Source organism: Columba livia, chromosome 8, assembly GCF_036013475.1.
Source record: "Columba livia isolate bColLiv1 breed racing homer chromosome 8, bColLiv1.pat.W.v2, whole genome shotgun sequence".
Classification (NCBI taxonomy): Eukaryota; Metazoa; Chordata; class Aves; order Columbiformes; family Columbidae; genus Columba; species Columba livia.
The window spans coordinates 19,427,215-19,453,475 of record NC_088609.1 but is presented as its reverse complement, the minus strand read 5'-3'; the positions used below and the strand labels follow the sequence as shown (position 1 = coordinate 19,453,475).

The 26,261-nt window shown below is 39.0% G+C and overlaps 1 protein-coding gene and 2 long non-coding RNA genes across 5 annotated transcripts in view; 2 read left to right on the top strand and 1 right to left on the bottom strand.

The window, feature by feature from the left end:
* LOC110362259 (uncharacterized) overlaps nt 1-5,236 on the top strand; it is a 108,883-nt gene extending 103,647 nt beyond the window's left edge. The window contains exon 19 of the long non-coding RNA XR_010474337.1: nt 4,938-5,236. This is a non-coding gene — a long non-coding RNA (uncharacterized LOC110362259). The remainder of the gene's footprint in view (nt 1-4,937) is intronic.
* NR5A2 (nuclear receptor subfamily 5 group A member 2) overlaps nt 1-26,261 on the bottom strand; it is a 90,812-nt gene that overhangs the window by 5,562 nt on the left and 58,989 nt on the right. For all 3 annotated transcript variants that reach the window (XM_065072441.1, XM_005498792.3, XM_021293899.2), the window contains one exon: nt 18,468-18,615. In XM_065072441.1, coding sequence (XP_064928513.1) covers nt 18,468-18,615 — 148 coding nt within the window. The remainder of the gene's footprint in view (nt 1-18,467; nt 18,616-26,261) is intronic.
* LOC135580119 (uncharacterized) lies at nt 14,354-26,037 on the top strand. The gene is made up of 4 exons (XR_010474339.1): nt 14,354-15,109; nt 19,600-19,704; nt 20,048-24,535; nt 25,872-26,037. It is a non-coding gene; the product is annotated as an uncharacterized LOC135580119 (long non-coding RNA).

Below are 26,261 nucleotides of genomic sequence, written 5' to 3'. Positions count from 1 at the left end.
TGTTCATTTTTTTGTTGTTGTGGGGATTGTTGTTGTTGCCGTTGTTGTTTTCTTCTCCTAATGTCACTGGACAGTACTTTAAATACTCATGTGACAACCAAAGCACTGAAGTCAGATGTAAAAACAAGTCCAATTAACACTAAGAGTAACCAAAAAGCAGTTGTGGGGCTTCTCTACCACATCCAGCCTGAGAAAACACTTTTAATGTATTTCCTCTGTAAAAATTATTGATATTTGTGGTGAGGCTCAGTGCTTGTAAACAAGATGTTATTAGTTCACCTGTGAAAATAAGTAGAATTTTCCTGACTGTTTCTATACTGAACCAGATACTCATAGTCCAGATGATTACAGTTTAGGACATCACTACACAATTCATTTGTGTAGATCTCTCCAGGACTGCAATCACAATGGAGGGGATGTAGAGCAACCTGATGGCCTGCTGATGTGTTTTGGAGTGAGTCTTCATGAAGTAATCAGGATTTCTGGATATGACTTTTGATAAGTGCTCTCATCTCATGTAGATTAACAAGAAATGCTGCAGTAAAGCAAAGGAGACAAATTGGACAGGCAAGTCAAAGCATATGTGCTGAGACCGCTGGGTAAAGCTTCACTGTCCTGTCTCCAGCTCACAGGATATTTTATGTATTGTTAAAAAAGAGGTTTGCTGAACACATAGTTGAAATATAAATTATGTAGTTCTTTTTGAGAGAGAATCGCAAAGTCTAACAAAGATGAATAATAACAGAGGAAAACATGTGAATATTACTTCCAGTAGCTCCAAGTTCTGCAGGTAGAACAAAAAATGCTACACAGTTTTCACTTCTGGTACTTCGTATTTAGCTGATAGTAATACAAACGGTATTAAATAGTAACTTTGGTTGTAAGTAGATGGTTTTCCTGTGCTGTGGGTTGGTTTGTCTTCTTGGTATTTATTATATAATTCTGGCTAAAGGTATATGATGTAGTTTTCCAAGTATTTCCTTTTTGATAAAGATCCTTTGAATGCTAATGAGTTAATTTGGTGAAACATCAAGTGGTGCTGGGGTAAGTCTGCTGAAGGCAGTGGTGTACAATGGGCATGAAATCTGCTGCTGATGTGTACAACACAACGGTCTTTTACGCTTTCGTATAATTCTTCATTCCTGTCTGCTTTTTAGAATGGGAATGTCTCTTATCAATCTTTACATCGGTTAGTAACAATTTAAAGTACACATGTTTAAGCTTAATGCAAGAAATAATTTTCCGAGGTTTAGACACTTGTAAATTAAATGAGTAGGAGTAGGTCTCCCCCTCCAACCCACACACCCTTTAGCAGCTAGGAAAAGTGTTTTGTGTTGCTACAGTAAGTATCAGTCTCTTATCTCTTCTACTTTATTCACTCAGGGACTAATTACCAACTTTTTACATGAAACAGCCTTACTGTGAGCTCACAGTGGGGCGCACATCTTTTTCTAGCCTTATTGGAAAGTAAACCCTTAGGTCTTCTGGAATATATTATATGTTTTACAAGAAATAGCAATTGCTTTTCTGTCAAACAAAGAATTTTTGTTCTCTATAGCTTACTTTTGACGATTAAGACAAAAACAGTATTCTAGTGTGTCAGGATCTGCTCTGCACAGTAAAGATCTGCCAGTATTCCCAGAAATCCCTCTGTTTAGATTATTTTCTACATCTTCTATAAAGCTGTACATTAAGCTGAAACTGCATACAACATTCAGCCTGATGAGAACACTTTTGCATATTTTCCCCAAAAATGGGTCTGGTCTTTAGAGGGGGAAAATATTTAGCTTTCAGAGAGATTTCCTCCTTCTCATATTCAAAACATGAAATACTGAAGATTTAGTGGTCTACTAATCTGTAGAGATGTTCCCTAGGTCTGGGAATTTTGACAAGAAAAATGAAACAGAATGAGAGATTTAAAATTTGAAAAATAGTAACTCCTTAAGAGCAGCGTAAATATTTCCCAAAGAAAGCTGGTTAAATCTTGCTGCTCACGTCTTTTATGAGATACTCTTCCTCCATAAAGCAATGAAGAGGTGCGTGCACACACAGCACATCTGCTTCTCTGCTTTTTGCACTATTGCAAGCATGAAATAAGGTTGTGGTTAGGCTTCTCCAATGGGAGACATTTCTCACTTTCATAAGGCTGGAAACACTCTTACAGATAGTCCAGGCAACAGAACTCAATACCAGCCTAGGCTTGAGCTTCCTCACCCTAAAGAGGATGACAAGCCCCATCATTTAAGGATTTTGTTAAAACCCAACTGATTGCCAGTGTTAGATCTTTGGAATGACTATTAAATGTCTTGGTAAAATATGGTGTTTCCAAGCTCTAGTGATGGCATTTCTGGCCAGGACGGCCTTCAGGCTCATCCTCTGCGAGGTTTGTCTGTTCTTTCCAGCCAGACTGCACGGCCGAATGAGCAGCATTGCCTCCGCTTAGAAACATGCGGTTTTATCAGGGAAAGGTAAAACAAGCCTCCTCGGCCTGAACTCGGGGATCCCGTCTGGGGCTTTGGTGTGAGGTTAGTGCCTCTTTGACCTTGAAGATGGAATATATTAATTCTGATGAGGGTCTTTCCCAAAGAATAGGTCAAAGAAAGGGAACTGCTCAGGATGGAGGTGACGTTACCAAACCTTCCTCTGTTCAAACACAGCTTTTTCCTAGTTTCTTTGCCCACTTTCCACTAGCCTTGCAAACCCTCTGGGTTATGGGACTTAAAACACAGGTAGATTTTTGACATGTGATAAAAATTTTTTTGAGAGCAAGAGTAGTAATGGTTGATAAAGTGCCAATCTCTGAAAATTACCCACAATTCTCCTTCATTGAAACTAATGGCAACAACAGCGGTTCCATCTAACACATCTGTCACGAAGGCAGATGTATGCCATTCTATAGCTAAGCCTTCTTGACAGACAAAATGCTATAATGAAGGAAGATTTATGGTAAAGTTAGGCTCCTTACTGCAGAATTCCCCTCAGTTTTATTACAGCAGGCTTGTGATGAATATTATTTACTTAGAAGTCCTGGGATACAGTTTTTGACAGATGTGTTTGTTAATCAGTGATAAGGTGCTATATTTAGCACTTTCCAATCCTTGAAAAACCTTTATATTATAACAACAGAAACCTCTTTTGTTTTCTTAAGACTCCCAAGTCCAAGCTGAATGTGGAGAAAACTGTTCTGTCTTAATAAGGATTCTTTTTGGTAGTGGTTATGCTACCTGTAACAGTGCAACAATCGATCTCTGGCTCTTTATTAGGGTCATAAGGCAATTTTCATTTTTGGTTGAACATAACACCAGATAATGGGCACATAGTTTTGAAAGTCTTGATTAAATTCTTCTATAGCAATGTATTTCATTCTCGCCTAAGTACTGGGCAAATTTATACATATTTTTAAGGCAAGAATAAAATGCTTATGAGAGAACAAGCTGTAATTTTTAGTCTGAAACATATTTCATCCCCTCAGTATTCAATCTTGATGGACCTTTGTTTCAGAACAACTCAGACTCAACTAAAACATATTTGGTGGTGTTTTATATTGGTAGGCTTCTTTCTAGTGTTATTTAAAATATTGAAGCATATTTCTCTATTCCAAAAAGATTGTAAAAGGACAGATTCTTCCTGAGAACATAATCTCCTAATGTCTAGTAAGAACCGCGATTATTGACTTCAGCGAAGAATTTGCTAATTGCTTTTTCTACTGTAAGCAATGGAAAAGGAGACATGGGGAAACAATCTGGATTCCTCCTTGTGCAACTTCGAATATATTTTTCCTAAATTTCAGTTGTTTCTTTTCTCACAGTCCAAGTAAAGACAAAGTCAAAGTCTGATTTGATTGCTCGAATCTTTGACTGGTGTAATTACTGAGTCATCACTCAGGAAAGTAAAACTGCTTGACTTTCAAGAGCTCGGGCTCAATTTACTGACCTGAAAGTTAAACAAACAATCAAAATCTCCACCTGCCTCTCATCCTGGCACCCCAGGAACCAACATCCTTATTACTTGCAACTGAGACATGTGTGATATAGTGTCATTGAAACACAATAAAACAAGATCCTGCCAGGCCTCTTTGGAGGAAGAGCTGCTCACAAGTCCTGGCCCAAAGTCCACAGCCAGCTGCACCCTTAAATAAAGTCCCGTGTTTCTTATTGAGACTTGTGAGGGAATGGCATGGCCAGGTACAGCCATGCAGCCAGGGCTGTGGCCAACCAGCTGGCATAGCTGGTTGAAACTACAACCCAGCCCAGAAGGTGCTGGGACAGACCACAGGCACCAAGTCCCAAGCAGTGGTTCCACTCCAGCACTTCACCATGCCTACACCCCAGTACCACCTCTCTTTTTCTTGCTTTCTCAAGCTTCCTCCGCATCTGGAGTTCTGCCTCTGCTGATGTCCCAGACTTGCTCCTGCTTTGGGTGAGCAATGCAATGTGTCGCTTGTCTCATGTTCATCTGGGACCGAGGGCAGCCTGGCTTATTCCGTAGGTATTTTAATCCATGCGTAGCGCTCGATAGGATTAGGTTCCACATAAGAGAGTAGCTGCCACTGCTTTCTTTGAAGACATGGCAGAAGAACAGCAATTTGAACAGCACTTGCTCTATTGTGTCTTCAAGGAACTTCGCCAAACAAGTGGTGTCTGTTTCCCGCCATGCCAGCGGGTGGTCTTGTCTATTGCAAGTTACAAGCTGTTCTCAGTGCTCCAGTCTTTGGGTTGAAGCTCTGCCGCTGCACTGATAAAAACAACCCTAGGTAGGTTAAGCCCAAATTTATAGCTTGGCTTTGTAGGCTGGTGGTAAGGGAACCTGCCTGCACTGACGTGGGTTTCTGGTTCCTCCTTCCAGGTTTGTTTGTATTTTTGACCCAGTGACCACTTAAGATAAATGACAGATCGATTCTGGAAAAAAAAGTCTCAATCCAAGTCTCTCTTTTCCAGGGAAAAATTGTGTAACCACCATCCTGTGGCGACGTGGTCATATTTGTATGCAGGCACACGTTGATCAGCTGGGCCAGAAGTGATTCAGTGAAGGTCTCACAAATAAACTGAGAGAGAACGTGAGTCAAAACTAATTTTTCCTAACTCCTCACCTAATCCCAGGTTCATATTATATGTCAGAGCTATAAATGTTTGTCTTCTGAACACTCAGTTGGAATAAGCATACATAAGAAAACTGGCATGTTAATTATCCTGCTATCAACAGGCTTAAAAAAATATATATGCTTAAATGCAGACAATTCTATGGCCATAACACTTGTTTATATCACTTTTATAGTTATGAGAAAAAAGTATGTTTGTTAAAAGCAGAAACTAGGCTTCTGATAAGAGTTTAGAAAAAAATTAGAATAAATATTAAATTTATTGAACAAAATGGTTTTCCCAGTTAATTTCTGAAACATCATTTTAATCTTCAACAGCAGACAAACAATACCGGATTGTTGGTGTTTTAAGGGAACAGGCTGTCAAAGTCTACAATTTGTAGGGTGTGAATAGTTTAAGATGTCGTAAATATTTATGAAGTTCCTGGGAATGGTGATAGGGACATCATACAAAATCCTTGACGTTATGAACTGAGGCAGAAAGGGTGTTAGAAGCGACTTGCAATAATAGACAGTATGGTATAATGTAGAGAGGAGCAAGAAGCGATCTATTATTTAGCTGAGAAGAAGCTGAATGTTTAGAAAAAAATGAATTAGAATTTTAGAAGGATTCGCTTTTATCTAGAAAATATTTGCTCTGCTTTTGCTTAGACATTCACAACTTTTCTGAATGACTGGATTTATTGCACTCATGAGAAGCTTGCACATTATTTATCCATTCTGTTTCTATCCCTCTCCTACTACTCAAGTGCTGTTTAAAATAGGAATAATGGACCAGATTAATCTCAGAGGTATTTCTACTGCCACCACTGGAATTATACCAAGGGGTGAAATAGTCCTAGAAGAAGAAATATAAATATTTTCTGGAAAAATATCGAATATAAATTTCTACTGAGGTTAAAACACAGAAGTGCAGCTGCCACTGAAAGTCTTTTGAGTAGCAGGCTGTATCCTTTTATAAAGCCCATCTGTCTCTGCAGAGTATAAAAAATGCATGATCATAAAAAGCAGTACTCCTTAGGGGAAAAAAAATCTCTCTGTACTAATCTTGTAGTCACTTTACAAAACAGTTTTTAATCCCAAATTTGCATTTGATTTTCAGTCAGGAACTTTTGTGGTTTTTGCAAAGTTTTCTTATTCCATTAGAATAAGATATGAGGTACAGTTTGTTCAGGTGGCAAGTCCAGACTATGAATAAACCAACGTTATCATATGAAAGAGAATTAAACAGGCAGATCCAAGTGGGGATATATTAAGCCAAATTTAAGCTCCAGTAGTTGAATTTAGCCTGTACTAGATGTCTGGTTTGCCTCAGGATATATTCAGCTTTCCAGCTAATCGACTGAGGAAAACTGCCTCAGGTATGATAAAATTTACAAGAGAGCTCAGTCGAACAGCTCTTGTTATAAATACTAGCTTAAAGGCATTCTTCTGGTCTTTGGGATCAGGACTGTATTTGCATTTAATTATTATATCTCAAACTTTTTTGAACTTGGTTAAAAATATTAGACCGGCCAGTTATATCATTATAGTGGTTTCCAGATAAGGGGAGAACTTCATACCACTTTTTTATTACTCGACGAATTTTGTTCGGCTTTATCTTCTTGTTTAGAACCAAAGTCCCACAGGAGCAAAAAAGATTACAATATATTCTCTTTAAAAGAAGGAAATGTAGTTAAGCAAAAGTGTTTTAGTGGTATGCTGATCTAAGAGGTACAATACTGTGAGACTCTGTCAATGTAATTGACAAATAATTCAGTTTCAGGTCTTCTGCACTATTTTTAGATAAGGCTTAGTGTGAGACAATCTACGAGTCATCTTTCAGACATACTGATTTCAAAAACTATGTTTTTCCTCTTTCTAGAGACTTTTGAAGACATGATTTTACTAGTTTTATGTGACAGTATTTGCACTAACAGGCTTTTTTTCACTGAATTAAGTTGTATCAGTGGAAGCCATTTCTAGTTTAGAAAGAACATGAAAAAGATAATCACCTCTGCCTGTGTAAGATATGGGAAGTGGAAATCAGTAAAAGAATTATTTTCTTACATAATTGTGTTGAAATTGTATAAAGCATTCATTTAATTTCTCAGTGCTGAAAGCACTACAGTAGAACTACAGTGGAAACATATATGTGACTCCTATTAGCCAACATTTGAATTTTACTCTTCTTATTCAGAAGAGCTAGACTCTGTTTTGGGCAGTTACAATTATTTTCTATGTAAATATATCTGCAGAAACTCATGAGATCACTGATGGTCCACTGAAGCCACTGTCTCTTTTTCAACTCCCTATCAAATTAGCACTGACAAAAAATGTGCTTAGATGAAAAGAGTCAATGAATTTGGTCCCATCATGTACGTGCATGTACCAGTCATCAGATCCTCACCACACCTGTTGGCAGCAGCCTATGGATTTGCTTAAACACAATGGGCCATGCCCTGGTGCATACTGGGGGCCAGCAGAGCGGTGGCCCTGGGACAGGGCTCCTGCCCTGTCCCCCTGGCTGGCCCAGGCTGCCAGGCCTCCTGGCATGTTGTTCTCCTGTGCTCCCAGCCTTGCTTTCCTGGACAGTAAGCACAACTAAGGTAAGAGGTTTTCTGCTGCAGTATTTCAAAGCGTATTGTTTCTGATGTTGCCTGTTCGTCTGAGTGGAAGTTGCAAATTTCATTTTTTACAGTCGCATATGTCTGTGCTGGGTTGTGGAAGTGGTTTGGCAACCAAGAGTGACAGAAGCCCAGATGGGGACATCTGCAACTACACTGGCACTCCACCAGTGTCAGTGCTGGCACACAGGAAATGTGTGTCAGCCTGGGGTCTCTTATCCCCAAAGACTTTGATGTGTATACCACTGTTCTTAGTCCTTGTTGCTTACACTTTTAAACATATAAATATGAAAGCTAAAGAAAAGCCCACCTGAAAGTCCCTCTGGCAACATGGTTACTCATCAGTGAAACAGAGAGGGTAGAGAAGTGTGGAACAGAGGAAATACTCTTAAACTGCATTTCAAATACTCTTACAACTAGCCCTGACTTCCTGCCAAAAAGCCCTGGTCAGAAAGGATCGTAGGGTCTCAGATAAGTTAGTGCCTCTGCACATTTTTAATATTGCATTTGCTAAGCAAGAAAAAGCAGAAATAAATTGGGTAAACTCCAGATTTGTGCTCGCTGCTCATCTCAGACTTCAGTGTTTAGTCAGATATGGATAAGATGTTTCCATGGACAACATAGTCATAGGTTTAACATGAGGAGCATGAATCAGAGAAGCCCATATCCCCATTAGTCTTTGGTTGGAGCTACCCCTAACATGGTGCCAAAAAACTCATGTGCCCTGCACAAGGGCAGAGGTACTCTTTGGTCCCCTGATGGCAGATGGAGGACGCGAGCGCACCTTGGGCACTGCACAGTGCCTGCTGCGATGGTCTGCACAGGGCTCGGGGACATGAGGGAGCTCAGCCTCCTGCAAACTGAGGTTTGCACTTCTGGTCTGGCCAAGTTCACCCTATGAGTGACATACATGTCCTCAGGGCGCTGGTGACACTCTGCTGGGTCCCTACATGCCTTAGTGAATTAGACTGTGGATTTTGCCTTTATTGCTTAGGATCTGGAAGGATTTTTAATTCTAGATCCACCTCCACCTAAATCAACACTAGTTGGATTAAGGTCAGTTCTAGCTAGATCTCAGTGTTGTCTTCAAAGCAGGGATTTTTCCCCACCTGTAGATGTTTTTTTTTTTTTTTTTTACAAAGAGGACTATGGATTGACATTAGGAATGAAGTTTCTGGTAGAAGTTATATGAGTTAGTACTATGAAAATTGTAAAAGCAATTTGGATTTCTTTAAAGGTTTATTTTCCTGAAAGTTATGTCCAGGTCAAGAAATAGTTCTTTTCTGTAACCTTGCAGCCCCAGCAGACAGTGCATTTGGCAGCATACAGTTCATGTAAGTACACATGTTCATCCTCGTGCTTTAATCTCATGGAAATGCGCAGGCTTTCAAATCTAGGGTATTCAGCAACAAACTGTGCATTTATAGCTGTAAATCACCACAGTCTCAAAATGCCAAAGCAACCACTAACTCCTGCATCAGAATTGCCCACCCACCCTGCAGGAACTCCTGCCCGATTGCTGGAGAAATGGCCTGAAATACCAGTTGCCTTGGACGTGTTCAAGGCAATACACGCTCACTGTTGTTCTTGCCATTCTTGTTTATGTTTGCTAATTGGAAGTTAATGTGTTCCCAGAGACAAATAAATACATTTAAACAAAAAATTACACAGTTTTTTTCCAAACTGTGTATTGAAAAGCAACTGGGTGCTTTTCCTAGTGCACAGTTCTAGGAGCATTTCTGAGTCTGCGATAACACTGTAGAACCTCTTTCACCTCTGTTCTATCTGTGTGTTTAACACATCTGTTCACCTTAATCCAAGTGAGCGTACTTTGACTAGTGAGACACAGACCAGTTAACAAAGATTAACACAATTCTTACCACTTCTGTCCAACCAAACCTAATTAGCTTACAGTTAAGCACAGACCAGAAATACTCTATTTTGATATTAATTTCCTGTGTCAGCTTCAGGTTTAAAGAAATACACAAATCCCGGGACAGAAAAGACAAATCAAGCCTGACACCTGGAAAAATATCACATACTGGCAAACTTGACATAGAATCCAGTGGTGTCAAAAATCCTAGATATTTGATGTTTCAAATTCAGACATTCTTCATTTAGAACAAAATAACAGACATTTTTAGTGGACCTTACTGCTGGTGACTATTTAACAGCTAGGTGCTCTCACAGCGTGGTACTCTTTATGTGCACAGTAATGAAAGTTCGCTATTGATTTTTCTGTAGCTGCTTGTAACTATTATACTTGATACATCAATAGAAAAGGAAAGCACAATGTTTCACAGGAGGCAGAAAATCAGAGAATACATGATGCTGTGACAGTAAATCATGGCATAATCTCAAGAATTGATAGATGGTTACTGCTAACTTGAAACCCATGGCTTTCTCTGAAAAGACTAGCCTATAATCGCCCAATACGTTCTAACAGACTGACTGCCTGTAATAGTGGTAAAGGACACAACACAATGTTTCATCGTCAAAATAATGGTTTCCATAAGCCAGGTTGTTCTGTTGTGGTGGAATTTTTGTGTGCTACTGCAGAAAGAGGGAGCAAGAGTGGTTTGAATGCCATTTAGACTAAAAGAGCACAGAAGATTTTGTGCCTTTTTTTTTTTTTTAATAAGAAGGTTGTCATTAATTTTTAACTTGCAAAAGTCTGCAGTTAGTTGAAAAGGAAACACAAAAGAGCTGATTATTCTTGAGATCAAAATATTGGAACTTTTTTTTGGTTTTACCTTACATAGTATCTTTGATACTCTGGATTTCACCACTGCATAGAAAGACAGATAGCTATTGTTTTCTTTTACCAGATAGGGTAGTTGAGATATCATTTAAGAGACTTCAAAGCTCCATAGTCAGGTGATGGATTCAGAAGCAGAATTAGAGACAAGACGGTTGATTTTTCTGTTGGGCAATGCTGGCTCCATGAAAGGAGAATGTCCCTCATGAGACAATTCTGAAATGAGGTTTTGTCTGTATTCGTTTGCTTTACTTTCCCAGAGGATTAACGTAGAAAAGTGGAAAAGCTCTTCTAGTGGCAGAGTGGGGTCATCTGGCTGCTTTGCTTGAGGCCCAGAGAAGTTACATGCTCCAGGAGCAGACTGGCTATTTGACTGTTCTCCTGGCCCTCATCATCTCTAATATGAGATTTAGCCATAGTTTACAAGGCAATGTAGGACTGTATAAGATTTCTGACAACCGCTCACATTACAAGTTATCAATTTCAAATTTGGGAAATGGAGGAAAGTTCATAAAAAGTGTGAAATTAGGAGACTCATACTAAATTTAAACTTCTTGCCTACTAAATTTACTTTCACTGATTTGAGGACAAGAAAGGACCCATGTAATCACCACTGTTACCTCCTTCAGCCTTCTGCCCAATGCAAGCCATAGATCTCTGTCCGGCAGTTGGTCAAGTCTATAACTTCTAACTTTATAACAATAATTTAAAGAAGCAGTCATCTTGATTTCAGATTTCAAGAAACAGAGCCTCTGTTATACCCAGAGATGAGGTCTTCCAAAAGACAGTGATCTTCACTTTTAAATTTGTCTATTTCTAATGTAATCTCAAACTAATAATAGATAGCTAATCCTGCAAAGTTATTCTCATTGACTTCATGGAATGTGCACAGGAGCCATTGTTTACTAGATTAAACTTGTAACAAGTACCTTGTCGCTTCATCATCTCAATCACCACAGCATTTCTTCCTTCCGCCTTGGCAAATGGTGCTGCCAAGACACCCTTCTGAGCTCATTGCTTCTCTGTCTTTTTGCATCTTCCCTTTTCCCTGCTACATCAGACAGAAATGGTGTTCACTTTCAAGGTCTTGTAGCTGTTACTTCCTCACCTGTCATCAGTCATTCAGTGTCACAAGGTCATCTCCTGCTTCTGACTTGCCCACAAGGCCATCTCTATTTCCCACTTGCCACTTTTCCGGACCAAGTACTTTTCTGCTCTGAAATGTGCCAGAGTTCTCCTCTTAAAACGCCAGAGCTCTTTATCCAGCTTCTTCATATTCCCTCTCAAAACTGTTTGCTGTGAAATTTGAGACAAACCTGGGCTTGTAGGTGTACTGCAATTGTGCCTGTCACCCAATGCATTGTCTGCCAGTCAACACCTGTTCATCAGCTGGTATGTAGATTGTATACTGTAAAGCAGCTCTTTAAAATATCACCTGCCATTAATGATTCCTACTCATAAAATTAAGAATTGTTACTATTAATAAGTTTGACATAGTGAAGGTATCGTCCTAGCCAGATGTCTCATGTCTACATTCATTGGTTTCATTTCCAGCCTATCTGCAGATGAGACGTTAATTACAAAAAGTCTATTTGAAATACTGTTAGTACAGCAAAAAATAATCAAGAATCAAAGAGGGCAAATATTTTATCAGAAATTAGTATGTGGGAAAACATACTTAAATAAATCTTGTTTTTATCTATTAGTCAACTGTCAACTAATAATAAATTATACTCAGTCCCTCCCTTGTTATAAATACATATTGATTAGTTTTAAACTCTGAACTTCAGAATGAGTTATATCTAGTCATTGCTAAACTGCTCTTTTCTCTAAGAAAAAAAATCCCCAACACCTATTACACTGCATTTAATTAAGACAAGCATCAGCTTTATGTACCATTATTTGCTTCTGCCAAATCTCTATGGTATAAATATCGAGCAGTCACATCTCCTGAATACTAATCGATCCTTCCTGAATTCCAAATGATTACTTGAAGTTTAGGAAATGTTTCTTTGCCAGTATTATCCTCCAGTGCTTTACTGTATTAGACATTAGGGTTGAGATATGAGCCTGGATTTGACAAGTGGGCAGTAAGTATTTTTCTAAATTCAAAAGCCTGAAAGCCCTGGCTGAATACTAATCATACAGAAGCCCTCACCTGCTCACTTACTGGTGTTCGCCAGGTGCAATCTTATGAGTACACTTGGGTAACGGAACGGATGAATATAAGAAAAGAGCAAATTATATTCATTAAAACCACCTCATAATAACAGCCCAATTATACATGTGTATCATAAATAACATATTTGTAAAAAACAGGTGTAAAAGTAGTTGTGAGTAAGATGTCTGTGTTAAACCCTAAGTACCGTTTGTTACTGCAAGTAAGAACTGAACACATTTGTGATGGCAAGTCCATCCCTGGATAAGTGCTCCATTACTGACTTGCATTGGCTTGCCAAGGAAAACTGTTGTTTTGATACTTGTGGCTTCAAACTCACAGCACCTACTTCAGATCCTAGGACTGAAGGTGCTTTGTGAAAACAAAGTAGTGTTATCTGTAAGCTGCTTTGTATCCTGCCAAAGAACAACCAGGCTCATTTTGCAAGAAGGAGAACTGCAAATGGCTCACAGCACCCTGCTGAGAGTGTGAGAATGGCTGTGCTAGCACTCTGGATCATCTAGGCCACTGTCCCATCTTTGACAGTGACCAGGAGCAGGTGCCCTAGGGAACAATGTAAGAACAAGAAAAGCACAGACCGATACCTCCCAGGAGTAGTTATTCAGGCCCCCGCAGCTGGAGGTTTGCAACAGCCAGAAGAAGTGGGGTGGGGGTTGTGTTTTATAGCTTTCAATGGATTTTTCTTCAGTTAAGTTCTCCAGGTGACTTTGGTAACCATAAAAACTTCCAGTATCCTCTGCATCTTGGAGCAAGGAGTGCCAGAACTGGATAATAAGCTGTGCTGAAGAATGAACTCTTGCATTTTTAGCCAGTCACCTGTTAGCTTAGTAAATTTAGTTCTGATATTAAAATACTGGAATGATGAGAGAAATAAACTTTTTGGCTAATTTTTTTCTAAGTTCTTACGTTTCATGGACTGTGCTTTGAAGAACTAACACAGCCTTACTAAACAGAGAGTGTAAAAGGCAGATCAAATGTTTATAGTGTCTATAGGACCCTCTTGTCTCATGGGAAGTGAGATGTGAGATCAATAGTGGCTCGGCAATTATTTGTCCATTGATAAAGCCTTCATTTCTTAAATGAAGTACATTTCTCTGTGTCCTGACAATGATAAGGCAGCAGTACTGGTCAGCCGCTGCCTAGTCTAGCGTTTAGCTCCTCGGGCAGACAAGTGCCTGGCCACGGGTCAAATGATGTCTAACTTTCTTCCTATTGGCATTTCACTTTACAAACTGCTCTGATGGGAGGTTTGACAAATCATTCTTGCTGAGTTCAGATAATAAAAACTAGCAGGACAAATGGGAAGTTTTGGTAAAGAAAAAACAATGGCTGATTTCAGGTTAAGTGACCAGTGTGCAAAGCTTCCAGATGGTAAAATGAAGAGATCTGTTGTGTCAGAGATGATATAAAGTATTCCTTGTAAGGCATTAATTTGGTTCTTCAAATATCATTTAAATTTAGTCAGTTAGAAAATTTAATTACTGAAAAATTTATCTGAAATTTATTCTGTGATAGGAAGCAAAGAAACACTGAGGCAAATTTTGAGTCCACTACAAAGAGTGAAATTTTCCTTGGCTTTAGTGAGGCCAAGGTTGCACCCCAGTGGAGCATGCCAATCTATTGCAGCCCTAGAATTAAACAGCATACGTGGGGGCAGGTTTTTTTTTTAGTTTCTGATTTATGACAAAGAAAGAGAGGAGTTTCCAAACTAATGTCAAATTTAGTAAAGAAAATTCAAAGAGGCTTGATGCATTTGCGTTTTCTGTCTGTAGTGTGTCTTGATTCAAGCCAGTAATTATTAAAGACAAAGAAATGATTTATATTTATTTTTGGACCTATTTTTTGATAATGTGTACTGTGGACTATACTGTTTATATGCTATACAAGAATTAGGTATATTGTTACTGGGATTATGGTAAAGAAATTGCATTGTCCTCATTTTGGCCAGCTTGGAGAAAGCCAGATATGTTTATTCTCATTTAGTGGTAAATAGTTACACAACTATGTGATCAGCATCTTCCTCTGATGTGCTCTTTCCATGTTTCAGACATGAGTTCATAAAGGTAAGACCTGCAGAAATAGTGTTAAAAGTAGGTTTAACACTCAAGTCTGTCAAAGATTTCTTTCTTCTTTCCTAGTTTTGCAACACATGCCTGGCCACTAACTTTCTGTCAACTGTGGGATTACAGTTGCTGAATTGTCATGGCTCTGTCTTGGTTCTTTTTGCTTGAAAGAAACCTGTTGAATGTAAGTAAGTAGTCATGAAAATCCAGGTTTGCGTATCTGTTGAGCTACTGATTTTGATTTTTTTTTTAAATCTGCCAGGTGTAATGGGCTCGTTCTTCTCCAGAGACTGGCAGTGACTGGACTGATGGATGGTCATGAGGAACCACTGAGGGCAGACAGACAGACAGTCACTGAAGTATAAAGATCCATGGACATGAAAAGAGACCTTTATGTCCAGAGAGGTAAGAACTATCTGATTGTAAAGACATTTGCTTTTTATAACTGATGGAGGGAATTTGGAAGTTATGTAACTCTACATATATTAATACTATACAGAACTAAATTAAAGAGATGTCAGACTTAAGAACCTAGTTACCAAACTACTCTGGCTTATTGAATAACTGCTCAGTCAGCTGCAGCATTCTGTACTTGGCAGTGCTGGCCAGACGGAGCAGATCCCACACTGGAGAGCAGAGCTGCGCTCCTGGGCCCGGGGCTGTCGCTCATTGTGGGGTGACTGGCTGTACGAGTGCAGGAAGAGCTGTGTGCTGCTAGCCACAAAGGTACAATAAATATGCATCTGTCTAAGCTTCAACAGCATCTTCTTCAATGCTACCATTGATCAAAAGCATTTTCCTGTATAAACCCTCTGGAACCTTTGACAAGTAGGTAACGAACAATTACCTCTCTCATTTAAAATCTAGCAAACAAAACTGATGTGATTTGATTGTGTTTTGAAAAATTATTTTAAGTGCTTTTGTTTTTAAACATTATTTTACTGTAAGTTTACCAAGATAACTTCTGAAATGTTAGGAAAACAGGCAAAGACTAAGTTCTTTGCCCTGAAGGACATTGTCATCTTGTGAAGAGCCAGACAACACAGTACAGCCATGAATAACAAACAGCTTTACAAGGCAGCCTCGTATCTGTATGGTTATAAAAAACAAACAGCTTCTTCTGAATAAATTAATTCTATGGATTATTGACTTTGTGTTGCCATTGAGAGGCTTTATATTAGACATTTGTTTTTCAACCAAGCACTATGCTAAAGAACAATAGCATTAGGTTTTATTGGCTTGGTTAACACCACGGTGTGAACATCCTTAGAAATATAAAAAGGCTGGTGTGTCTTGAAGTACTTTATATTCCATTAAACATTACAGGGCCAGATTTTCAACAAGAGCCAGCTGAGTTTTTTGAAATATTTTTTTTATTACTTATATGATTTTGGCATAAAAGACCAGTTTTCTGTCGAGATGCCTCAGGGATGTAGGTATGTATCAAGTGCACCTAGATACTCAGGTACAATATTTTCTCCCACTTATTTAGGTAGAATTTGAAGCTTAGATGGTTATGACAGCCCTATGAAATGCCTACCAGTGTTGTTAGGCACTTCAGTGTCTTCAAAAACCTGACTCACTTTTACAATATGATGAGGTGTCTAACTTCAGCTAGACAATTCATTTATACTTTTGGGCACAAACTTGAGTATTTAACTGGAAAGGATATGTTTTTCACTTTAGTTTTGTCATTATTCTCATTAAATATTTGCTTCAGTCCTGTGGGTCAGGTGGCAGAGTCTTTACATTTTGCACTTTGTAGAATAATATCTAGCTTTGACGATTAGTAAATTGAATTATGCAGTCTGCTAAATAATGAACTAATTGGTTTCAAAGGTGTGGAACCTTTCTTAGCTACATCATTTTTGTATGCAACTGGTATGACTGCAAAGCTCCTATTAGCAGCAGAATAAGCTCTTTTTATAGGAACATAAATGAGAGAAAAAGTGGATAACTAGGCTCAGTATGAGCTTGCAAGGAATTCCTGCCCAACCGCTTCAGAGGCTGAGCACACTACCTGGCAGAATTAAAAAGCTAAAGGTTCCTAATGATTCCTAAATCAATGCCAAGTACAAGAAGTCAGTGAAAGCAATCAGACAAAAAGGCTACCTCAATGTGAGAATTTTACAAATGCACTTCACTTTTTCAGCCAATTTAAAGTATCATTGAACTGAGAGGAATTCTCCAAATATTTTATCAGAGGAAAGCCACAGGCTCTTTAAACATTTCTGTGCCACTGTCTAATGACTGAAAAACCTACTTATTAGGAATTAGCAAAGCTGAATTCTTGTTATTCATCAGGTTAATTCATAAAAGATCATTCCTGCAGCAGATGGCTTGCTTTTCCTTCTCTGAATCTAAGACATGGAAACCAACAAAGCCCTGAATACAAAATGTTGTATAGTGTTACCAGGGAAATCACCATCATCTCCTCCTAGGATTCAGGATGTACGTACTTCGTAAGAGTAGATTCTGTTAGCATCATTGACACTTTTTTTTTCTACATGTTATGTGTTCTATGCCTCTGAAGTATTGATCTTGCATGCTCCCTGTATTTAAAGAGAGCTTCACCTAAAATTTTCCAAAGCAGGTTTAAATTCTATAAATATCACATGGAAGGACATATTTAAGACAGAAATTGATGCTTTACAGTGTAACCAAAACTGTTCCTTTCAGTCCAATTGCAATTGTGTTAGAATAATTTACTTGTAGAATTTTATTCCTTTACAGAAGATTTTTTTAAACTTGAAAATTAAAGAAAAACATTACTAAATGTCACCAGTGCTGAAATTTCTTTCATTGTTGTGCTTGGCTCAACTGTTCACTCTTTTTGTAGACAAAATACCGTTTGAGTAAAACAGGAGTTTTGGCTATGGAGGTATGGCTGGATCTGACCTTTATTTGTGTTTTTAAGTCTCTCCTTTCAACTGTCTGCCAATAAATAAAATTTCACTTGACTGAAGTTTATTTAGACTGGATTTATTAAGTCAACAAAGTGCAAATCTGAAAAATCTGTACCTATGAAGTCAATAGGAATCCATCTCCCTAAGCCTTTTTTTTTTTATTCCTGGCACCAGTGATTTTTCTTGACTGATTCATTGGAGGGCACAGGTTTAACTTATTTGTCTTGTGTAAGTGTCTTTCCCATTCTGTGTCCTATTCAGAAGTAAAAAACAATCTTGCCTTTAAAGGTTATTTCCTAGCCAGATCTGTCATAAAGCTATTGTCATTAATTTGCACTTTAAGAGTTCCTTTCAGTTTTTAAAAACTATGAGATATATTCCTGATTCATGGGTTACAATGTAACAGCCATCATATGCAAAATAGATTGTTTATACTTACCACAAATGCCTTTGAAAAACAGGGATATTTCAACCATATCCCCACTCCCTCTGCTTCACATAACTTTATTCCATATCATCAAAAACATGGCAATCTGTATTTTCCACTGCTCTTTAGGATTTCTAATAGAATTTTATCCTTGTTCTGGAATATTCAGAAATCACATACAGAAATAGACCAAGCTTGTAATACTCCATTAAATTCCAGAGATTTTAGGAGTAATTTCCATAGAAACCCACTTATATATAATTTTCCTGCAAGTGATATTTAAAAAATAATTCTCAGATTACTGTGAACCTCATTAAATATATTTCAAAACTACGTTTTTCAGGAAAAAAAAGCAAAATACTTTCATTGTTTTTAGAAAACAACAACAACACCACCATTAAGTAAGATATGAAGAATAGAGTGTACATACCTAAACTAAACAGCACTAGGAATTTGAGACATACGAATTCTCGTAGATCAAACTGCAGGGAACGAAGCTTTGCTACTAGTTCTTGTGCATGGCTCATAAGGTTGTTGAGGGTGGCTCCAGCTTGGGATGCTATTATTGAATAATCCACCTGTAAAAGAGAATTGTATTTCTGTCTGGTTGTCACGCCTGCACAACCACTTCAGGATGTTTCAAGCAATCACATACAACCGGGATACTCCTAGATAAAAGAATCACTCTCAATTTAATGACGTTATGAAGTAAAATGATTTTATATATAAACCTATTTTAGCACAACAGTATATATTGAAAATATTATTAAACAATATATCTCAATGGTCTGTCACATCAGTGTGAGTGCTGCTTTGTCTATATTACCTTTTTTATAAGCTTTATGTATGAGAACTGCTTATGACACTGGTAGCTGTGTCCCATATCAGTTTGCTTTATTCACTTGGTGTCTCTTGTTCTTGTAATTGTCTGATCCTGTGAAGAAAAACTGACGAAGTGAGCTGTGCGCCTACACTGGCTGTATTATTCCTGAGGGACATAACTGTATTAATGGGAAACAGTCCAGTGTCCACAACTTGGCCAGAAACCTCTATTCAAGCCCAGCAATGTCGGTGTATTCCCACAGGAAACAGGGGTATTGTGTGGGTGGTTTCTGTTCTCCTTAGCTACACAGAATCCTGGTATTTGTTGGAGCTGGTTCCAGTTGGCTTGTTCTGGCGAGTCCTCCTGCAAGGGCAGGAGGAGCAGGCAGGTGTGTGACACCGGCCAGCTGCACATGCGGCGTCCCCAGCAGCAGCCGCGCTTTCTGTCAGGCACAGAAAAAATCAGGAGTGCTTTGGGGGTCTGCTGCCCTAGTCATGCTGCCTGCTTGTTCTCGGGGGAGGCTGTCCCATCTTTCTAAGGTGAAACTTGTATATAGAGATCCAACAGAAAGCTGGGATGAATACACCTTGTTAAAAAAAGGCAATATTCACAAGCAAAGTATACCTAATGTGATATGCAACCCTGAGAGGTCCTTGAATGTCAGGCAGCCTCCCCACTGCTTGCAGGCTGAAACTCTTCTGAGTAATGCCAGTGCCACGAAGGGGATGTTTCTATGCAGGTGGTTGTACCAACTTCTGCCCCTCTGAATATGTGCACTAGTGACTTCTGCACGCTTTGTCGTGGGATGGTGACCCTGCATCCTGTGGGAACACCCTGATGGAAGGTGAGGCACAGGGGCTGGCATTGGGGTGAGCTGCCTCCAAAACCAGGCTGGGGGTGTGAGCCCGGGCAGCTGCAGTGCAGCAACAGCACTGTGGAGTGGGGTGGAACTGGGGTGATCTGAGCAACTCCTTCAGCTGAAATGCCTTCAGCTCAGCCCTGTTTTTCTCCTGTTAGATGTCCCCTACAAGCACCACCGTCCCATGGAAATGGCCAGGCGTGTTGCTTGCCCCTGTGATGAACCACTCCTGGGCAGCTGGCTGGGACCTCAATGGCTTATTGACACATTTTCAAAATGCCTTTTCTTGCCTGGCTGCTCTAATATTACCAACACCTTTCTCTTCTAGGACCCTCCGTAACAACAGGGAAATTAGTGACCACACTTCATGTAAGCATGAAGAAGTGAAGTCTGGCTCAGAACTAAGCTAAGCACAAGGGTAAGTGCACACTTTGGGTTAATGATGTGTTTAAAGCTGTTGGTGCTCTGAACCCATCCTTAAGGTCTCCCATAATGAAGTAGTTAATAAAGAATGGCCACATATCATCAGAGGAAACAGACCAATACTGCAAAATTTTGTTTTTTCAGTACTGATCCTTTAAAATCTGGGGTTTTTTTAGTAACTGTTAAGGAACATGCATTTTGAAATATGTTTTTTGATTTTGAAACTATTGATTTGGTTTTGCTCAAGTGTAAACAGCAGTAACGAAAAAATAATAGGAAAGATTTTTTACCTGACAAAATTTCAGCTGGGAAAGGTGGACAGACAATTGAAAGAAACTAAAAATAACTTCTCCTCATGATGACCTTAATATAAACAATAGGTTACTGACTTTTAATAAAGCATTTTATTCACATGTACTCTGAGTGCTCCCGAGACGTTGATTTAAAGCAACTGTACAAGAAAAATGAAGTTACACTTTTTGTATGGATGTTAAGAATAACACTGCTCCAACTCCATAAAGCATTTAAAGTTGTGCTTATGTTTCAATTAAGTTAATGGATTATGCTTAAGTGTCCTTTGAAGTAGGTTTTATTGCTCTCTCTTACATCTGTGAATACTGAAGTAGTGATATCAAATTGCTTACTCAGGGCCAAATAAATCTCTGACAAACCAGGACCCAGTCTTTGGAAATCCCATCTAAACCACTTTTCACAAACTAGTTTCTAGTTCATCGGTTTATTTCTCTCAATATATATACGTATTTCTTTATGTGTAAGTATAGATACTTGCATAAACAATGAGAAAAAATGGTAATATACCTCAAATACATTTTGCTTGAAGAGCAGTTTAATATAGTGACATGATTCCACTACTTCATATTGAGAAACTGGTCACATAAAACCACCAACTTTCACAACTTAATTTCCCTTTTCTAATTGTTAAGGGGAGAAAAAAAGCTCAAAATCCCTTACTGAGGTTCCGGTTTGTGAGGAAAATGTTATTCGTTTCATAATAAGAAGTTAAGATATCTGGATGTCAAGAATATCAGTGGCCTTAGTGCAGCGATTATGCCATAATGGCAAAACCCAGTAGGTGCCTGGATCTCCCACCATCCCTCTACTGGAGAGCTCTTGGGCAACCTGCTACGCTTTCAGGTGCATTTAATATTTGCAGCACCAGCAAATTTGTCTGGGAGGCAAGTCCTCATCTGCCACTCACCAAAAGCAGGCTGTATTAAATTTTTATATTTATTGACATTTCATTACCATAATTGACTGCAGTTGGTTCTCTAGTAGAAGGCACAGGGCTGCCTTCTAAGCAGGAGAATTGGTCCCTTGAGTAGGATTTGCAATTAAAAACAACGCAGAATGGATCTTTTTTTTATTGTGTAAATATGATGAGTTGAATTTTCAGCTTTAACTAGAGAATACTGGGTGTGCAGAAGGCTTTTTTCAAGAGTGAGCAAAATTATGAGTCAGTGGAAAGACGACCCCCAAAGGTGTCAATCAGTTTATACAAAATCAACTGTGCATGAAAAAGCCTCTGTTAATGTCTGTTCTGAAAAAGTGGCCACGTTAAAGAGTATGCTGTCCTGCTTGCTTGGTTCCGTGTGCAGAAATTGATACTGAAAGGTGTATTAATTCTTTTACCTTCTAATTCGTTATTAAAAATGCTTTTGAAAGACAAAGATTGGAACAGCCTGAACCTTAAGCAAAATGCTTCATTGCATATGGAAGCCTTAGCATTTACTCTGTATTGTACTGTTAATTTCATTTGGTAAAATAAAACCCGCAACTGAAATAAATTATTCTTGCTTCCAGATTAATAATATTACATTTCACAGTTGATTTTGATGTTGAAGGTGGAAGGTTGACTGGCATTTTTGAAAACAGAAGCTTTGGTGATGCTTCAGTGTTACCTAATTCAGAAGTAAAATGGTTGGTATAAGGTTACAGCTACACAGATGAATAGATATGTGAATTCCTCATGTACTGGTACACAGTGTTATCTTGCATAATGAATACGGTAACTATGAAGAAGTAATGGTAGAAGCTGAGCTGGGTTAGCTTGGTGCCAAAGTAATGCAGATAGAACAACATTGAATAGTTTACACTGCTGCCTGTTCTTGCCATTCTTAACCTGGCTTTTTTAAGGTTAGTATGGACATCGCCATGTATGTTACACTGCAGGCAGTGCCTAAATATAAAGTTAGATACTTGAAATCTCTGCTGCCACCTAATTTTGTGCTTAGAGTCCTCACAGCTCCATCTTCCACCAGCCCTTTGGGTGCCAAACTGCCTCTGGGCATGGCTGGGACTACCCAAGTCATGACAGTGGTAAGTAACTGTGTCCAGCTCGTGCTACAGCTCTTCTCAGATATAGGGACTGTGTGGCTTTCATCTACCTAATACAGCAAAAATACCAAAGGTGGGATTTGGTAGCAGGCCAGTGGCTGGAGCAATTAACAAATGGGAAATCTGGGGTAAAATCTTCGGTCCAAAGAGTGCATGAAATAAATAAGGCTATGGCCTGGCAATTGAGGCGTCTTTCTGAAGTGAGAAATATCAAGTTTCTTTGGGTAAATCTGGCACATCTTGTGGATATCTTCTGATCATGAGTATTGGGCAGAAGGAGGGTGGACCTTAGCTTGGTTTGGAGAGAACAGATTTGCTTAGTGCTTAACTCTACGAACAAACTTCCAGCTGGGAATCCCAACTAGAAAAAAATGACGTAAGTCCTTTGGACAGGGAGCATTTGTGTCATACGTCTCTCCTCAGTGTTTCTCAAGGCTGCTTCTTAGAGCAGCACCCAGCTCGCTGCTGGCCGCCTCTGCTCCCTGTGTTGCAGGGGCAAGGGCTGGGCGGCTGCAGCTGCAGGCTCTGCGAGAGGGCAGCGCAGTACAGGGGCACTACCAGCAAAGAAAAGAAATCAAAAACCTGATAGTATTTGTAAGAGAGTCGTAACTTAAATGGGACTGCAGAAAGACATGGCAATACTGAGTATTTTTTCTAAATCCTTCTCTTGATATGGCTGAAAGTTACTTAAAAGTCAAAATCCCTTCATTCAGTATCAGTGAAAGCAAGTTAGGCCAATGCTGAATGTTTATGAAAATTCTACCTTAAAACAATACATAATAGTAAACTACTTGGAGTTCAGCAGCATTTAGATATTCAGCTATCAATCTCTTATCTGATAGAGAGGTAAGAGATAGAAGTGACTAATTCTGCAGGTTTTTTCAGAGGTTTCATTTAACAGTGAGATATTGTTCAAGACACAACAGCATACAAACCTTTTTTACAACGTGAAACTACACCCTGGGCTAAATAAATGGTGAGGCTGTAGGCCAGAAATGCAGGGAGCACTTGTGCTTTTTTGTTTGGCAAATGTTTTAGATGGTAATGAATGATTCTTGAGTCCAAATCTCTGGTTTCACTGAGCTCAGATGGAAACTTCTGGTGGAGTCAGGTGGTGGCCTCTGGTATCGACCCTCTTTTCCCACAAAACAGAGTATAGCATTTGATGGTGGAATCAGGTTCCTTCCTTCTTCTAAAATTAAATTGAGTTTGATTTCTAGGCTATGACAATGGAGTCAACTGACGTGTGGAAATGCTGTGTGAAACTGTACCATCCACCTTCAACGCTTCAGCAAGCTTGCAACCGTCTCCAGAACACTGGATTAGAGCGATTTTACTTGTTGATGGCTCTTACCAAGTACCAACCCTCACTGAATGACATTCCTTTCAGCCAGGACAGGAGCTGTGCAAATTAGGAATGAAGCCCCTGTTGTGGCTGTAAACAGTATCTGTCTAATGAGCAAATATTCTAGTAAATTTGATCACTATGTGTTTGGGGCACAAAGGTGAAGGAGGCAGTGGGTGCCTGTGTGCAGCAAAGGGTCTATCCCACTGCTCCTGCCCTGCTCTGTGCAGCCCTGGTAGCACCCTGCCTGCTGCTGGGGGACACTGCTCCCCCACCGCTCCCTCCTCCCTTCCAAACTGCACCAAAAGGCCAGAGAGTGGCCCATGGCAGTCTGCCCTGGGTTCTGAAGTCCTGAGCCTGTGAGTTGGCTCTGGTGTGTGGCTGTGTGGGTGGATGAGCCTCTCTCAGAAGGGTGCATTCAGCATAGCGTATAGCAAGCAAGCTAATTTACTGTCACAACCATAATTACTCTTCCACTGCTTCCTGAAATATATGTGTCAGTGGGAACTACAATGGTTATTAAACTAATTCTGAGCTTTTAATATAATTAATACTTTCATTAAAAACATTTAAAGAAGTATTGGTGTTATGTTTCTAAGCAAGTGAACATGGAAAAACACTTTGAAGAGGCACCTAAGAACAAAATTGAGGAGGACTCAGCATGGACAAAACCAGCAGATATGCTTATATCAGGTTTGGATGTATTAATTAAAATTTTGATGACTTATACAGCATAAGATACATGTCATTTTAACATGATAAACAATAATAAAAGATAATTCATTAAGTTGCCAGTGGACCTTTCCCCTAGGATGATGTTATTGTGCTTGCTAATTATCTAACATATGCAAATAGTAACACTCCAAAGTACTGCATTTACTTTGTCTAACTTAGTTTCAGTAAAAATATTATATCAAGACTGGAAAAATCCTATACCCTCTAGTTGATCATATATAGACTCATTTATAGTAGATATATTTATGTTAGAAAACACATAACAATTAAAATATTATTGTTTCATGCAGGTGGCTATTTTAATCAGTATAATTAAATTTTCCCCTCTAGTAATTGTGGCTATTGGGTTCTTCAAATTATTAGTATGAAGATATTAAAGTAATGTACAGAACACAGCTAACCTAGACCACAGTAGAATCCATTTCTTTACCAAAGCGTTGCAAGGCACTTTGTGTTTATTACATAGACATGAAATTATATGGAATCACTGCTGAGTTTGAATATCCATAAACCTCACTAGAAGACAGACCATCACTGGAAATTTTTGTGACTGTTTAGGTAACCTCACAAGGGCTGTGCCAATTCACGCTGTTTCTTCAGGAGCTTTTAACCATGCGAGCTCACTTCCCCCTATTACTCTCATCTTAAACAAAGTTCTGCTCTATTTTAAACCCTTTCTTATCAGTGGAAGACTTGATATGCTTGCTTTGAATCCCATCAGTTTTTCCTTGAGTTGGGTCTCTGAACAACTTGTGTCTCACATTGGGCAAACTTAAAATAAAATATGGGACTTCACATGATTTATATGGAGAAAATAGTTCACTAGTATGGAACTTGTATGGAGGACTAGCAGCCTTGAAGAAATGCTGCCAGACTCCAGGCAAATAGTTTTTGTTATCTTTATGGGAGCAACGTGTACAAAACACAAAAGAAACGTGTTTCCTGTGAACACAACAGGGTTAACGTGAGGGAAACGGAACAGTTCTGGCGTGCGAGGATTCGTGTTGAATGCTCTCTTCATGACTTTTTACTGGATCCAGAATTTTAGACTTAAAACCATAGTGCTACGATAGGATCAGTTTGCTCACAGGTGTGGCCATAGCTACTTGGAAGGCTAAAAATATTTCATCACTATTTGGACAAACCTGAATTGGGCACTTCATGATTATAGCTGAATTTTGAAGAGTTTTACTGAGAACATCTAGTTCAGCCCCAAAAAGCAGCTAGCATAATATCTTCATAAGGCATGAGGCACTTTTAACAACTAGCACAACCTTGTTTTCTTTTCCTTTAGGCAGAAACCACTAGAGTGAGGAACTGTACAAGCCTGGATACAAGCGAACAAGTACTACACTGAACAGCGAAGTAATCATTGCTTGACCTCATTTGTATCCACCTTGAATCAAATCCTGTGTTTGTTTGCCTGTGTAAGGTCTTCTAGATTTGCCCCCAAATGCCAATATGCCTCTTTTCTGCCAGCTATGACTATGAAGTCTCACTGACTGCAATCACAAATCTAATTGGGGGAAAAAGATACAGATAGATATATAAATATAAAAATTACTGATTCCCAAGAATGTAAGAAGTAATAACTTTCTATTAGATATCCATTAGTTTTCTAAACCTATGACTAGTATATGTATTTTTAGTCATTTCTTAGAATGAATAAAACAGCCTGTTTCCT